This window comes from Salmo salar, chromosome ssa01, assembly GCF_905237065.1.
Source record: "Salmo salar chromosome ssa01, Ssal_v3.1, whole genome shotgun sequence".
Classification (NCBI taxonomy): domain Eukaryota; kingdom Metazoa; phylum Chordata; class Actinopteri; order Salmoniformes; family Salmonidae; genus Salmo; species Salmo salar.
In genome coordinates this window covers 88,829,480-88,847,142 of record NC_059442.1, presented here as the reverse complement: position 1 = coordinate 88,847,142, position 17,663 = coordinate 88,829,480, and the positions used below count along the sequence as shown (strand labels likewise).

The window sequence follows — 17,663 nt, the reverse complement described above, 5'->3', positions numbered from 1 at the left end:
AGGAGTGATAAGAGCGTATAAGGAGAGAATCTTCAGCAGAAGATTTGTCAGCAGTACTCTGGGTGTGTGTGCGTGTTGGAGGGAGGAAGTGATACCCTTCCCAGTGTCATTAAACCTGTTTTTACTGCTTCGTTTGAAGGGATAGTTCAGGGTTTTGGACTTAAGAGGTAGTTTTGTGAGCCTACTCTGGGGAAGTAGATAAAGGGCTTCATTGCCAAAATCCCAAACTATCCCTTTAAGTAAAATAGTCGCTTGCCATTGACACTAAATGTAAGGATACTAGTCTATCATCATAATAACAGAGATGACTAAGGCTGGCTGGCAATGGGAAAATGTAAATATGATAGTGTCCTCTTACATCATGCTAAAACCATAATCTGTCTAGTCATCCTGCTGAATGAGTCTGCAAAATGACCCACTGGTTTATGATTCATTATCCGTGATTCATATTACTGTTAAAAAATAAATCACCATGAGTGATAGAGCAGTTGGCTAACCAACGCCCGGTTTCCCAAAAGCATTGTCATTAGATGCGTTTTTCCCCCTACAGCGTCACTTTATACACAGATCTCTGCAAAATATAATGAAGTTGACAACAAATACAAAGTTGTCAATGTCTTTGCAATTGTTAGGCTACAAACAAGCGGAGGATAAAAAGATACTTCAAATGAAAACCGAGATGACTGCATTAAAAGATAAATAGCCTATAGTATAGGCTACAGGCCTACAGTTGAAGTCGGAAGTTTACATACACCTTAGCCAAATACATTTAAAACTCTAGTTTTTCACAATTCCTGACATTTAATTCCAGGAAGAATTCCCTGTGTTAGGTCAGTTACAATCACCACTTTATTTTAAGAATGTGAAATGTCAGAATAATAGTAGAGAGAATGACTTATTTCAGATTTTATTTCTTTCATCACGTTCCCAGGGTCAGAAGTTTACATACACTCAATTAGTATTTGGTAGCATTGCCTTTAAATTGGTTAACTTGGGTCAAACGTTTCGGGCAGCCTTCCACAAGCTTCCCACAATAAGTTGGATGAATTTCGGCCCATTCCTCCTGACAGAGCTGGTGTAACTGAGTCAGGTTTGTAGGCGTCCTTGCTCCCACACGCTTTTTCAGTTCTGCCCACAAATATCAGGGAGGTGACCAAGAACCCGATGGTCACTCTGACAGAAATTCAGAGCTCCTCTGTGGAGAACCTTCCAGAAGGACAACTATCTTTGCAGCACTCCACCAATCAGCCTTTTATGGTGGAGTGGTCAGACGGATGCCATTCCTCAGTAAAGGCACACGATAGCCCGTTTGGAGTTTGCCAAAAGACATCTGGTCTGATGAAACCAAGATTGAACTTGTTGGCCTGAAACCTCGCACCATCCTCCAGATGAAATCCTGCGACCAGTGAATGTCTGCTCGCCCGACAACCTGCCCACTCAACCCCATCCCCTCCTCCAGACAAATTAGCTTGACTAACCTGTACCCCCACAATTGACTCGGAACCGGTGCCCCCTGTATATAGCCCTGTTATTGTTACGTAATTTTTCACTTCAGTTATTTAGTAAATATTTTCTTATGCACTGCATCAGATGACCTGGCCTCCACAATCATCCGACCTCAACCCAATTGAGGTGGTTTGGGATGAGTTAGACCGCATAGTGAAGGAAAAGCAGCCAACAAGTGCTCAGCATATGTGGGAACTCCTTCAAGACTGTTGGAAAAGCATTCCAGGTGAAGCTGGTTGAGAGAATGCCAAGAGTGTGCAAAGCTATCATCAAGAATCTCAAATATAAAATATATTTTTTATTTGTTTAACACTTTTTTGGTTACTACATGATTCTATGTGTTATTTCATAGTTTATGTCTTCACTATTATTCTACAATGTAGAAAATAGTAAAAATGGTATATATGATATATATATCCCTCATCTGCATAGCCAAAGAAGCCCATGAGATACAGTCTCAGGCTTTGGCAAAATAAACACACACACACACTAGAGCTGGGACGCCTACTGTGTAAGCGACGGTTCAGGATGAGACAGTCATGAAAATAAAATATCTGCCAAAACCATTTTTCTTTTAAGTGTTTTTTTTTTTATAGATTTTTTTTGCTATTAGAAAGGTGGCCCATGTGATAATTTGGCCGACTGATAGGCCTAACACACACACAAAGAGTTTGCAGACTGAACTATCCTCTTTCCGAAGATGTGGATGTCGTTTAAGGCAGCCGGCCACACTGCTCGGATTCAGAGGGGTTGGGTTAAATGCGGAAGACACATTTCAGTTGAAGGCAGTCAGTTGTACAAATGACTAGGTATCCCCCTTTCCCTTTCAGTTCGCTGCAGCTAGCGACTGGACCGAGCTGCAAGAAACACTCAAACTGGACATTTTTATCTCCATCTCTTCATTCAAAGACACAATCATGGACACGCTTACTGACAGTTATGGCTGCTTCACGTGATGTATTGTTGTCTCTACCTTATTGCCTTTTGTGCTGTTGTCTGTGCCCAATAATGTTTGTACCATGTTTTGTTGCTACCATGTTGTATTTCTGCCATGCTAGTGTGTTGTCTTAGGTAGGGCTGGGCGGTATACCGTATTTTGCTATATTCCAGTATTGATGCATTGACCGGTTTGGGTTTTTACTTTACTTTCTATAACAGTATTTTAATGTTTGGTTTGTTAAATGTGATACGCTGTGTGTAACGTCCATTTTTATAGTTTACTCCGCTACTTGAGTCATCCCTCTCCGCTCTCTCTCTCCACACAGACCTGGTCCCACCCCGTCACTCAAGGAGCACATTTGTTGTTGCTTGACCACAAGACACTTTCGTTCAGTCTGCATGGTCAATGCAGCACATGCAACACTGTTGATGATAACAATGTTGTTTACAATTTGATCTTAATATAAATCCACAAGCATTCTATAATTACAATACTAGTTTGTATTTCTTACGTCTGCAAACAGTTTTTCAATTTTCTTAGCAAGTTAAGCTAAATCGTGTTAGCCACTAATGCTAATTAGCAGACTAGCTAATAAAAGTACTGAGTCAGAGCAAACGTAGCTAGCTAATGCAGCCCGATTCCAGCGCTGGTGGAGGCCTAAATCAGCATGTTGTTTGCGCAACAGTATCTTCTAAATCAAAGAGGAATAAGCAAAGCATGAATATGTTGGCTATATGAATAAAGAGTTAATGTAGCCAAAGATTATAGGGTCCCCTAGGAAACACTGAACATCACTTGGTTCCTACCCTGTCACAATAACTCAATGGCATTTTCATTCATTGTCATGTCAAACAACACTGTATTCAAAGTGCCCACTATTATTTATATAACTATAGAATTATAATAAACATTCTATTTCCGTGACGTGTTGCCACCCTAGGGTCACGCACTACTCATAAAGAAAATGTAGAACTTTTATTAATCAAAAACATAAAATACCGTCAAATTTGAAAAATACCATATGATATGATATTTTGGCCATATCACCCAGCCCTAGTCTTTAGGTCTCTCTTTATGTAGTGTTGTCTCTCTTGTTGTGATGTGTGTTTTGTCCTATATTTTTATTGTATTTTTGATTTTTAATCCCCCGTCCCTGCAGGAGGCCTTTTGGTAGACTGTCATTGTAAATAGGAATTTGTTCTTAACTGACTTGCCTAGTTAAATAAAGGTAAAAATATATATTTTTTAAATTATGTAAACCCTCCAGCACACCATTGTATGAATCACCTCAGTGCGTTGGGAAGTCAATTGCAATATATAGATTATCATCATTAACACTTTTCCCACAGTGCACCTCTCTGGGGAAGGGGACCTATGGGATCTATGTGTTGGGAGCGAGCGCACATTGGATGCTTTGTAATGGCCACTTTATTCTCCCAGTATGTGCATGTCCAAGCGTTTGGCTCCAACAGGAAGCCAAAGGTAATGAGTTGCACCCCTTTTGCCCTCAGAACAGCCTCAATTCATCGGGCATCTGATGCTGACCCATGTTGACGCCAATGCTTCCCACAGTTTTGTCAAGTTGGCAAGATGTCTTTTGTTGGTAGAACATTCTTGATACATATGGGAAACTGTTGAGCGTGAAAAACCCAGCACTGTTGCAGTTCTTGACACACTCAAACCGGTGCACCTGGCACCTACTACCATACCCCGTTCAAAGGCACTTAAATCTGTATTGCCCATTCACCCTCTGAATGGCACACATACACAATCCATGTCTCAATTGTCTCAAGGCTTAAAAATCCTTCTTTAACCTGTCTCCTCCCCTTCATCTACACTGATTTGGAGTGGACTTAACAGATGCCATCAATAAAGGATCATAGCTTTCACCTGGGTTCACCTCGATAAGTGTGTCTGACTCGATTTCAATCACACACACACTCTCCCTCTCTCAGCTTGCCTCTGAGGAACTACAGTCGTATCAGGTATCACGGAACATTTGGAATTGAAATAAAAGGGAGACGGGAAGGAAGAGAGGAAAGAGAGGGGGAAAAAACACAGTTATCAAATCTCATTAGTGTTATAAAAACATGGGAAAGTTTGCAGCGCGCCTGACTTTGTGTGGAAGCGATTGGCTCAGCAGCTTTTTGCTGATCAAAGGGAATCACTCATTTAGAATAAAAACCCAGTGAATTCTTGGTGCTGGGGCTCATCTAGAGTACAGGGCTTTACCATGTCATCTCCTCTCCGCTTTGCATCAGCCCACCAAAGGTAAAAGAAATGTGTGTGTGTGTTCAACTAAGCAAAGAGTTTGCCCATGAATCATAACATTGCTTTTACTTTCCTTTGAGCAATGTGTCTAGGAGTTGTTTTTTTGTTGTTGTCGGTACGCTGGGAATGTGGATTTGATATGTTGGTTCCGTCAGATTCATCTAGATACAGTAGAATACATTTGGAGCACCTCTCTGATAGGAGACTTCCTCTGGGAAAGTTAAACAACTGGTTTAGAGATGGAGGGAGCGAGGGCGTTATCACTACCAAAGTGTATCCATCATCTCCGCCTGGCAAATAAAGGGCTTCAGCTTTTGTTATTACACTGAACAAAAATAGAAACGCAACATGTAAAGTGTTGGTCCCATGTTTTATGAGCTGAAATAAAAGATCCCGGAAATGTTACATACGCACAAAAAGCTTATTTCTCTAAAATGTTGTGCACAAATTTGATTACATCCTAGTTAGTGAGCATTTCTCTTTTGCCAAGATAATCCATCCACCTGACAGGCATATCAAGAAGCTGGTTAAATGGCGTGATTATTATTCAGACCACTCTAAAAGTGCAGTTTTGTCACACAACGCTACAGATGTCTCAAGTTTTGAGGGAGCGTGCAATTGGAATGCTGACTGCAGGATTGTCCACCAGAGCTGTTGCCAGAGAATTGAATTTCTCTACCATAAGCCGCCTCCAACGTTGTTTTAGAGAATTTGGCAGTACGTCCAACCGGCCTCACAACCACACAACCAGTGGGGTTATGGTATGGGCAGGCATAACCTACGGACAATGAACACAATTGCATTTTATCAATGTAAACTTGAATGCATAGAGATACCGTGACGAGATCCTGAGGTCCATTGTTGTGCCATTTAACCACCGCCATCACCTCATGTTTCATTATGATAATCAAATCAAACTTTATTTGTCACATGCGCCGAATACAACAGGTGTAGTAGACCTTACCGTGAAATGCTTACTTATAATCCCTTAACCAACAATGTAGTTCAAGAAAGAGTTAAGAAAATATTTCCAAATAAACAAAATAAAAAGAAGTAAAAAGTAACACAAATAACAGTAAGGCTATATACAGGGGGTACCGGGACCGAGTCAATGTTGGGGGGTTTCAGGTTAGTCGAGGTAATTTGTACGTTTAAGAAAGGGGTAAAGTGACTATGCATAGATAATAAACAGCGATTAGCAGCAATGTAAAAACAAATGTCAATGTAAATAGTCCGGGTGGCTATTTGATTAATTGTTTAGCAGTCGTTTGGCTTGGGGCTAGAAGCTGTTAAGGAGCCTTTTGGTCCTAGACTTGGCGCTCTGGTACCACTTACTGTGACACCGCCTAGTAGAGGTCCTGGATGGCAGGAAGCTTGGCCCCAGTGATGTACTGGGCCGTATGCACTACCCTCTGTAGCGCCTTACGGTCAGATGCCAAGCAGATGCCATACCAGGTGATGATGCCACCAGTCAGGGTGCTCTCGGTGGTGCAGCTGTAGAACCTTTTGAGGATCTGGGGACCCATGCCAAATCTTTTCAGTCTCCTGAATGGGAAAAGGTGTTGTCGTGCCCTCTTCATGACTGTCTTGGTGTATTTGGACCATTATAGTTTGTTGGTGATGTGGACACCAAGGAACTTGAAACTCTCGACCAGCTCCACTACAGCCTCGTCAATGTTAATGGGGGCCTGTTTGGTCCGCCTTTTCCTGTAGTCCACGATCAACTCCTTTGTCTTGCTCACATTGAGGGAGAGGTTGTTGTCCTGGCACCACACTGCCAGGTCTCTGACATCCTCCCTATAGGCTGTCTCATCGTTGTTGGTGATCAGGCCTACCACTGTTGTGTCATCAGCAAATTTAATGATGGTGTTGGAGTCGTGTTTGGCCACGCAGTCCTGGGTGAACAGGGAGTACATGAGGGGACTAAGCATGCACCCATTAGGGGCCTCAGTGGTGAGGATCAGCGTGGCATATGTGTTGCTGAGGGAGCCGTTAAGTCTCAGGATCCTTAGCTTAGTGATGAGCTTTGTGGGCACTATGGTGTTGAACGCTGAGCTGTAGTCAATAAACAGCATTCTCACATACAGTAGGTGTTCCTTTTGTCCAGGTGGGAAAGGGCAGTGTGGAGTACGATTGAGATTGCGTCGTCTGTGGATCTGTTGGGGCGGTATGCAAATTGAAGTGGGTCTAGGGTATCTGGGATGATGCTGTTGATGTGAGCCATGACCAGCCTTTCAAAGTACTTCATGGCCACCGACGTGAATGCTATGGGGCGGTAATCGTTTAGGCAGGTTACCTTCACTTCTTGGGCACGGGGACTATTGTGGTCTGCTTGAAACATGTAGGTATTACAGACTTTTTATCATTTCTAAAAACCTGTTTTCACTTTGCCATTATGGGGTATTGTGTGTAGATTCCTGAGGATTTAAACATTTTTTTTTAATCAATTTTAGAATAAGGCTGTAATGTAACAAAATATGGAAAAAGTCAAGGGGTCTGAAAACTTTCCGAAGGCACTGTATCTGTATTCCCAGTCATGTGAAATCCATAGGTTATGGCCTAATGCATTTATTGATTTCCTTATCGGAACTGTAACTCTTTGAAATTGTTGCATGTTGCGTTTATATTTTTGTTCAGTATATTTTGTTTTCTTTCCTACTTTTCTCTGAGGTAGAAGAGAATAACCTCAGAAGGGCTCCACAGCTTGGAGGCTACTACTCTAACTCACACAGATTAAAAAGTAAAATCTCTAACTACTCTGTGTTCTCTGGCAATTTGGAAATGACATTTTTCTTATTATTTTTTCCATGACACACATTTCTATAATAACTTCTTGTTGGTATTGTATGAGAACGCAACAATAATTTGCAGCTGCCGTTATAGTCTCTCATTATGAAAGGAGTGAGACAGGGAGAGAGGGGAGGGATGGGGAGCTCATCTGTGGGGAGAACAAAACAGGAGTAATAATAGAGAGACTCAATCACGGCCTCTCTCTCTCTCACTCTATGGGCATCCCAGGCCTTGTTCTGTCTGCATAGAGAGTCATTTCCAACGGAGAAGAAAAGTGGCTTTTGAGAAAGGCAAAGACAGAGAATGGAGAACAAGCAATTTGCCTCCTCCATAAATGTCCTATAATCTAGTGCCGGAGAAGAATTCTGCGCTGCGCTGCTCTGTCTCTCATCTCTCTCTCTCTCTCCCTCTATCCCTCTCTCTATATATTTTTCTTCTCCATCATTTTCAGCACAGAGTGAAACAGAGCTGCGTGATTCTGGTGTTGTTTCCTGCCGGGTGGTGATGATTTTCAGGCCCTGCTGCCATCAGAACAGTACAGGATCAGGAAGTCTGGAATGACTGGCCCAGGGTTACTGTGACCTGGTTGGCTGGTTGTAAATTGGAACATTGTGTTTATTAAAAACATTCTAGAACTCCATTTCTTTAATACCAGTAGTCTCTCTTTTAAATGCTATTCAAGAACAGGTGCATGGACCTTTTGTATCAGAAATACCTATTTTTACGTATCTCGCACACAGTGATACATCAAATCTGTGTTTTTAAGTCTTGGAGAGGAAGACACAAAGCCCCTTTCATACACAGCCAACAATGGCAAACAGTACTCATCAATCTAGTCCATTAAGAATAATAGTCATGTTTCCATAGTGATCTATTAGACAAACAGAACCCTGAGAACACACCACATAGACAACAAAGACTATACAGGATACAGCCATGGTCTGAGGCTATACTATGCACTAGTAATAACATCATTAAATCAATTAAAATGTATTTATGTAACCATTTAGCTAGAATATAGAAGTTCAATGCTAAATCCATCAACTGAACTTCCCAGCAAAACATTGAATGACCTCTGATTCCTTTCTCTACCAATCGGATCATTGATGTCATATCAGCCATTACTTTGCTCTCCAATAACAACATCCTGTCGCTACTTATCAGGGGTACACATCTGGAGGCAGCTGCCCAGGCCTGTACTACTCTGACCAGGGGTGCATGTTATGTCTCCACACCACACTGCAGTGGCAGACATACAAGAACAGACTTGTATCTAAGTTAAGTTCGGGAGCCAGCCAAACAAGCTCGACTATCTCTCTGCTGAGGTCGTGTCACCTGTCGTGTCCCATCATTTCTGGTTTCACCTTGATACACTGTGGCTCCGCTTCCTGACAGAGTGGAGTGGAACCGAGTAGGGCAGTGACATGTTTCCCCTCAGGGGAGAACAGGAAGGAAGGTTTCTCACCTAGTCAATGTGCTAGGTACAACAAAAAACAGGTATCTAGGCCAGGGCATATGTTGGGTGTTAGTTTACTAGTTACTTCACTCAACAACTTAACACAGAAATGGGATACAAGAAAAACTAGGATGTCTTGATCTGCAAATTGAATTTGTGTTTGTTTAGTACACTAGGATCTGGTGTTAGTGTGTCCTTTACCTGGTATACATGGTAAGCGTTGGCAGCACGGCCTTGCAGAAACACAGAGGGAATCCAGACATTGATGAGAGCACGGTGAGCCCTGGGGTAGAGAAGTACACAGTAGAGGGTAAAGACACTGTAGTATTCATGGCAGGAAAGCTATCATTCATTCCAAATACTACTATGGCTCAGTTGGTAGAGCATGGTGTTTGCAACGGCAGGGTTGTGGGTTCGATTCCCACGGGGGACCAGTACGGAGAAAAAAAAATGTATGCATTCACTACTGTAAGTCGCTCTGGATAAGAGCGTCTGCTAAATGACTAAAATGTAAAAAAAGAAGTAAAGTGAGGGTCTTTAAGACATGTCAAGAATTCACTACTATTACTATGCTTATATGAAGATTATTCAGTCAGGAATAATAACCATGAAGTGCAACAATATTTGCCTGGCTACCCATCCACATCTCTTCGATCAAACGCCATCCCCACTAATGTTTCTTCTCCATGATGAATGTATGGAGAGAGTGATAGAGCAGCAGAATTCAATTCAGGATGAGTTGTCTGGCAAGTAGAGTATAAAACCATGATAACTTTTACCTCAGTGTCCCAGGGGCAGAAGGTCATTTAAAAAAGGGCTACTACCTACATTAAAACTCCATGCGGAGACCTTTCATTAAGGAAATGGAAAGAACCCTAAGGGAGATAAATTGTTACCCAGAGGACACACTGTTTCAGACACACAGGGTGTGTCCAAAATCTGAAACTATCCCTTACATAGTACACTACTTTTGACTAGAGCTCTATGGGCCCTGGTCAAAAGTAGTCCACTATATAGGGAATAGGCTGCCATTTCAGGCACCCAGTAATAGCCAGGTGTTACAGCCCTCTAAACCTCTAGTCCTGTTCCATATGTTTAATGAGGGGCAGAACTGATTTAAACAGCATGGTGACATAGCAACAGCCTCCCTCCCTCTCTCATCACAAAGGTTGAACTGTTCTCTCTATTCACCGGAACAAATGAGGACAGTCATCATGAGGGTGACCACCTCAGCTCAACTGTGTTTTACCACTCCTCTCCTAATGAGACAAGGGTCATCCCTGGATCAGGAGAGCTACTGCAGTGTCAACAGGCTTTCTTTACAACTAGACATTTACACATGTGAAAATTGGAGTCATTTAGCAGACGCTCTTATCCAGAGAGACTTACAGTTAGTGCATTCATCTTAAAGCGCAATTACGCCACTTTTCAACCTCATATTCATTATCTCCAGCATCATAGCAGTGTGAAAATGACTTGTTTCTATGATCCGTGGTTAAACATATAGTCCTAAAAAATGCTTCTCTCTGACATCACAGAACAAGTTTCTAGCCAGAGGTAGGGTATTTCTAGCCAGAGGTAGGGTATTTCTAGCCAGAGGTAGGGTATTTCTAGCCAGAGGTAGGGTATTTCCTTGCAAATACCACAGTCATAGTAAGTACAATTTTACCTCAATAAAGTAGTTATCATAAAGTACTAGCTAGGTTGTATTAGCAGTTAGTACAACACCTGCATATACACAGTAATGTACACTACATGGCCAAAAGTAGTCCAACATCTCATTCCAAAATCATTGGCATTAATATGGAGTTGGTCCCCCCTTTGCTGCTATAATAGCCTCCACTCTTCTGGGAAGGCTTTCCACTAGATGTTGGAACATTGCTGCGGGGACTTGCTTCCATTCAGCCACAGGACCATTAGTGAGGTCGGGCACTGATGTTAGGCAATTAGAAACAGGAAAGGACCTTCCCCAAACTGTCGCCACAAAAAGCACGGAATCATCTAGAATAGCATTGTATGCTGTAGCGTTAAGATTTCCCTTCACTGGAACTAAGGGGCCTAGCCCGAACCATGAAAAACAGCCCCAGACTATTATTCCTCCTCCACCAAATGTTAGTTAGCAATATGCATTCGGGCAGGTAGCGTTCTCCTGGCATCCGCCAAACCCAGATTCATATGTCGGACTGCCAGATGGTGAAGCGCTATTCATCACTCCAGAGAACGCATTTCCACTGCTCCAGGGTTCAATGGTGGCGAGCTTAACACCACTCCAGCCAACAGTTGGCATTGCACATGGTGATCTTATGCCTGTATGTGGCTGTTCGGCCATGGAAACCAATTTCATGAAGCTCCCGACTAACAGTTAATGTGCTGCCGTTGCTTCCAGAGGCAGTTTGAAACTCGGGAGTGAGTGTTGAAATCGAGGACAGACGATTTATACATGCTACGGGCTTCAGCACTCGGCGGTCACATTCTGTGAGCTTGTGTGGCCTACCACTTTGTGGCTGAGCCGTTGTTGCTACTAGACATTTCCACATCACAATAAAAGCATTTAGAGTTGACCAGGGCAGCTCTAGCAGGGCAGAAATGTAACAAACTGACTTGTTGGAAAGGTGGTATCCTATGACGCTGTCAGGTTGAAAGTCACTGAGCTCTTCAGTACGGGGCATTCTACTGCCAATGTTTGTCTATGATTGCATGGCTGTGTGCTCAATTGTATACACCTGTCAGCAATGGCTGAAATAGCCAAATCCACTAAAATGAAGGGGTGTCCACATACTTTTGGCCATGTATATGTTTACAGTATACCGAGTTTATAGCGTACTTGGAATAATCAAGTGGTTTAGTATCCTTCTGACTGGGGAGCTACAGGGCTGGGGTTGGCCACTGTCAGAGGTTTTCAAAGAGAGAGGTAGAGGGAGAAACCAGGAGTAAGAGAGGAAGAAAGACATTTTCAGAGATGTCTGTAAACTGTCCCCTACCTTCCCTCACCTGAGGTGATGGAGATACAGACGATAATGATCAAGCAGAGACATGGGGCCAGACATAGATATAGTAGGGACACCACTCATGTGATAAGAGAAGCTGCTTACGTCTCAAAATCTGATAGGCTGGGGTCGTCAGAAGTCTGGCTCAGGTCACCAGGAACCTTTATTCAAAAGCAAGGCGAGAGATGGAGAGCGAGAGAAGGAGAAAGGGAGAGCGAGACAAAAATCAAAATGTCACTGTTTATAGAAAATGTCACGTAAGCAACCCTCTACACACCCCTGTGTGTCTGCGCTACAGGGTTGGGAAGACCCTGATGGAGGTGTCTGTCTGTGTGACTAGTGAAGCAGAGCACCATGACACCCCCCCCCATATCCCCATCCCCATCACATCAACGTACTGTACACACTAGTAAAACTCAGTGTGTGACCCCATAGGGCCTCTTGTTGTTGTTAATCCCTGGATTGGAGGGAGCTCCAGCAGCAGAGGAGGATACCAGCATGGCTGTAAGGGATCCCAATAATCTGTCTGCTTCTTCTCCTTAAATCCCTCATGGCCCTGGGACACATGCAGGGGTAATCCTTTGTGTGTGTGTGTCAACACCCTTTTGTCTTTCATTTTCAATGTGTCTATGCGAGAAGAGAATGGTCTGGGGTAGAGAGGATGAAGTTGGGCTGTCACATCCCAGAGACAGGGCCACAGGGCTGGGATAGAGTGGACCACATCACCTCTACTCCCCTCCAGCCCCAGCCCCCTGTGTCAGGTCTGGAATGTGAAGTCACAAGCTCTGCTGGTTGGCTACTGCATAGCAACCTAGTGGTGCCAAAATCTCTGGTCTGCCCTAGAAAGCCTATGTACAGTTGAAGTCGGAAGTTTACATACACCTTAGCCAAATACATTTAAACTCAGTTTTTCACAATTCCTGACATTTAATCCTAGTAAAAGTTCCCTGCCTTAGGTCAGTGAGGATCACCACTTTATTTTAAGAATGTGAAATATCAAGATAATAGTAGAGAGAATGATATATTTCAGCTTTAATTTCTTTCATCACATTCCCAGTGGGTCAGAAGTTTACATACTCTCAATTACTATTTGGTATCAGGGATTTGTGATGGCCACTCCAATACCTTGACTTTTGTCCTTAAGCCATTTTTCCACAACTTTAGAAGTATGCTTGGGGTCATTGTCCATTTGGAAGACCCATTTGTGACCAAGTTTTAACTTCCTGACTGATGTCTTGAGATGTTGCTTCAATATATCCACATAATTTTCCATCCTCATGATGCCATCTATTTTATGAAGTGCACCAGTCCCTCCTGCATCAAAGCACCCCCACAACAATGGTCATTAAGGCCAAACAGTTATATTTTTGTTTCATCAGACCAGAGGACATTTCTCCAAAAAGTACAATCGTTGTCCCCATGTGCAGTTGCAAACCGTAGTCTAGCTTTTTTATGGCGGTTTTGGAGGAGTGGCTTCTTCCTTGCTGAGCGGCCTTTCAGGTAATGTTGATATAGGACTTGTTTTACTGTGGATTTAGATACTTTTGTACCTGTTTCCTCCAGCATCTTCACAAGGTACTTTGCTGTTGTTCTGGGATTGATTTGCACTTTTCACACCAAAGTACGTTCATCTCTAGGAGACAGAACGCGTCTCCTTCCTGAGCGGTATGACGGCTGCGTGGTCCCATGGTGTTTATACAGATGAACGTGGTACCTTCAGGCATTTGGAAATTTCTCCCAAGGATAAACCAGACTTGTGGAGGTCAACACATTTTTTCTGAGGTCTTGGCTGATTTCTTTTGATTTTCCCATGATGTCAAGCAAAGAGGCACTGAGTTTGAAGGTAGGCCTTGAAATACATCTACAGGTACACCTCCAATTGACTCAAATGATGTCAATTAGCCTATCAGAAGCTTCTAAAGCCATGACACAATTTTCTGGAATTTTCCCAGCTGTTTAAAGGCACAGTCAACTTAGTGTATGTAAACTTCTGACCCACTGGAATTGTGATACAGTGGATTATAAGTGAAATAATCTGTCTGTAAACAATTGTTGGAAAAATTACTTGTGTCATGCAGAAAGTAGATGTCCTAACCGACTTGCCAAAACTATAGTTTGTTAACAAGACATTTGTGGAGTGGTTGAAAAACGAGTTTTAATGACTCCAACCTAAGTCTATGTAAACTTCCGACTTCAACTGTAAATTACGAACGCAAAGATGTCCAAACATTATTTTTAGACGCATGTTTTTTGCTCTATAATTTTTGCTCTATAATTCAGTGTGGGGATCAAGTTCGATCCCCACACTGAATTATTTCAAAGCTCGCTACAAATTGACATATTTAATGAAATAGTGATCCATTCTGACTACTAAATTGTCGTCACACAGGACCATGTGTTGGCACAGACCCTCATGGGCTGGTAGGCTACGAGGAGGTTCTTTGCCGGGTGACTCTCTCAGGCAAGATGAAAACGATTACGTAAACTATGATCCTATGCTAGTTACGTACACTTTCACCATGATCCTTAGTGATTTTTTGGATGCCATTCAAATCCTTCCGGCTTCATGTGCCATCAGGAGTTTTTCAGAGGGATTCTTGGATGACGTCAGCGCTACTATCTACTTTGTCAAAGAAAGTCCTCTACTACTTGACAATCAAGAAGAAGATTATATACGATGGAAGTGATTTGAGGATCGAACTTCTATTGGTTTTAATGACCAGGAGACCAGAGGGCCAGGGGACCAGAGGAACACTCACACAGCTTGCCTGGTCAGCCAGCCAGTGTGCAGCAGAGCTGGGCCAGCAGATGAGGGCTTGAGCTCTAGAATAAGAGGTGGTATCTGTAGCCTAGGGTAGTTGATTTATAACCGAGTGGCAAACAATGTCCCCCTGGGTGTGTGTGTGTGTGTGTGTGTGTGTGTGTGTGTGTGTGTGTGTGTGTGTGTGTGTGTGTGTGTGTGTGTGTGTGTGTGTGTGTGTGTGTGTGTGTGTGTGCGTGCATGTAGAGGGTAACTCACTGGTCCTCTGAGGTCGATGAGTTCCTGTTTCATCTGGATGATGAGGTGGTCCTTCGCCAACAGAGAACGGTACAGACGCTCATTGAACTCTATCAACTCGCCATGCATCTCAGCCACCTATGAAAAACACACACACAAAGGGTTAGTTACGGTCTGGAACACACACCCACCTGATCCTTGCAGCTGTATATGAAGTAAAACAACAGACTCCAAATAACAGTCAAAAATGATACACGGTGGAACTGTAAGACGGACAGTTTGGCAAGGAAGTACAATTAGCTAAAAGGATGCTCATGCACACACACACACACACACACACACACACACACACACACACACACACACACACACACACACACACACACACACACACACACAGGGTGGTTGAGTCCAGGCTGCTTGTGACATCAGCCTTCAGTGTCCCTAACAGACCTGGACAGGATGATAGGTTGCTGCCACCAGCGTGTCACGAACAGAGACAGCTAGACAGCTGTGACATGCATTCATTTGTCTGAGGACATCAGGTGTCAGGGTGGATTGAGGAAAGGGACGACTGTGTATGACAGGTGAATGATGTCATTTCTGATGTCTGTACCCATCACTGACCCCAATACATGAAGAATACCACCTCAAACACACTGGGTTATGATCCTACACATTTAGAGACTCAATGTTCTAGCCTGGTTGTCGGTTTTGGAATGTTTGGCATGAAAACGACCAAGGAATTTGCTTCAGTATCAGGCTAGTTAAAGAATGGTTTCTTTAAGAGGGCTCTTTGTTATGAGGGAGTAAGAGCCCAGACAATCCTTATCTTATAGTAAAAAGTTGAAAACTAACCTCAACATGGCATTTGGGAGAAGTGAGGAAACAAACTTTACGTTTGTTAGTTTTCCAGCTTGGCTATAATTATCTCATAGTTAGCTAACATTGCAACATTCACCTGGCTTTCTAGTTCACTATTAATACATAGACTCGTTTTTAACTTTCCAGACTTTAGAATGAATTCAAACACAGTGACCTCAGGACCAGATAGAGAGAGTTGGACATTAAAATGCAGAACTTGACATCTTTGAAGGCAGCACCATCAAGTCCTGCTTCCACTGTTTCTACTTTGAAATGCACTCAACATTCAACTTTCCCATCTCAGGAGTGAACCCGCAGCTTCCTTGAAGTCGTCTAACTCTACAGAGACTGGGAGATACAAAGGGCATAGTGAATGATGTGAATACACACACACAAACACACACACACAAACAAGCACGCATGTGCTGTGGTGGAAAAAGTAACACATTTTCATACTTGAGTAAAAGTAAAGATACATTAATAGAAAATTACTTAAGTGAAAGTCACCCAGTAAAATACTACTTGAGTAAAAGTATTTGGTTTTAAATCTACTTAACCCTTGTGTTGTCTTAAGGGTACAAAATGACGGGCCACTATGTTTAACAGCAGAGAAAACCCCCTAAATTATATATTTTCAACTTGAAATTTGATGACTTTCCTAGAGTGACCCCAACATTTGAAAAAGTGAAACATCGCCTTTGTTCATATTTCCGTGAAAGCTGTACACCACCAGGGTACAAAGATTGTCTTAGGGTCATTTTTTACCCGGCAGTTATAAAATCATTTACACACACACACACACACACACACACACACACACACACACACACACACACACACACACACACACACACACACACACACACACACACACACACACACACACACACAATGAGAAATTGAGATTGTGTGCTACTGATTGAACTCAGACAAAACGAAAACTTTCTTGTGCATGTGCAGCATCTCCTCTCCACGACCCCACCACGACCCCACACATGACTCAAGTTCACAGACAAAATAAAAACAGTTTCAGACAATATAAACATTTCTTGAAAGCATTGTTTACTAATGGGGAATGCAGTCAGAGGCTATAAAGGTGCTGCAGATGACAGTCCAACCAGTTCTCTCTTTGCTGAAGCCATGAGTGCACGTTTCAGTGCCCAACAGGTCGTAGATCTGATTTTTTCAGATGTCCAGGAGGAACAAGAGAACAATGATTTAGAAGAGGAGGAGGTATCTGAAGAAGAAGATGGGTAATAATACAACCCAGAGCATGATGCATCATCTTCAGATGAAGAAGAAATCCCCCAAGCTGAAAGAGAGACATTTTTGTCAAAGAACAGCAAAATAACATGGTCCTTGTCACCATATGACAACCAGGGCAGGATGACAGCGCAAAATGTCATAAGGATGACCCCAGAGCCCACAAGACATGCAGTTGCCCATGCCAAGGACATCGCCTCAACATTCTACATGTTCATCACACCAGCCATCAAAAAAATCATCCCAAAGATGACACATTGAGGGTTTCCGTAAATATAGAGACAACTGGAAAGGGATGGATGAGATTGACCTGCGTGCCTACATAGGGCTGCTATTCTTAGCGGGTGTGTATAGGTCCCGAGGCGAGGCTACATGTAGTCTCTGGGATGCAGAGAGTGGAAGGGCGATTTTCCGTCCCACGATGCCACTGAAAGTCCTTCACACTTTCTCAAGACCTGCAAGACGTGTGAGAGACAAACTGGCGGCCATAAGAGAGGTCTGGGAGAAGTGGGAAGTGAGAAGCTATCTCTTGCTAAAAAAGTGTTTATACCTATGCAGTACCTTTAACAATAATAATAATAATTATAA

At 42.8% G+C, this 17,663-nt stretch overlaps 1 protein-coding gene across 4 annotated transcripts in view; it reads right to left on the bottom strand.

Annotated features, from left to right (window-relative positions):
• LOC106609547 (sorting nexin-29) overlaps window positions 1-17,663 on the bottom strand; it is a 156,613-nt gene that overhangs the window by 19,214 nt on the left and 119,736 nt on the right. For all 4 annotated transcript variants that reach the window (XM_045724039.1, XM_045724041.1, XM_045724043.1 and 1 more), the window contains 3 exons: window positions 14,970-15,086; window positions 12,056-12,111; window positions 9,165-9,246 (listed from right to left, as the gene is read on the bottom strand). In XM_045724039.1, the coding sequence (XP_045579995.1) occupies window positions 9,165-9,246; window positions 12,056-12,111; window positions 14,970-15,086 (255 nt within the window). The remainder of the gene's footprint in view (window positions 1-9,164; window positions 9,247-12,055; window positions 12,112-14,969; window positions 15,087-17,663) is intronic.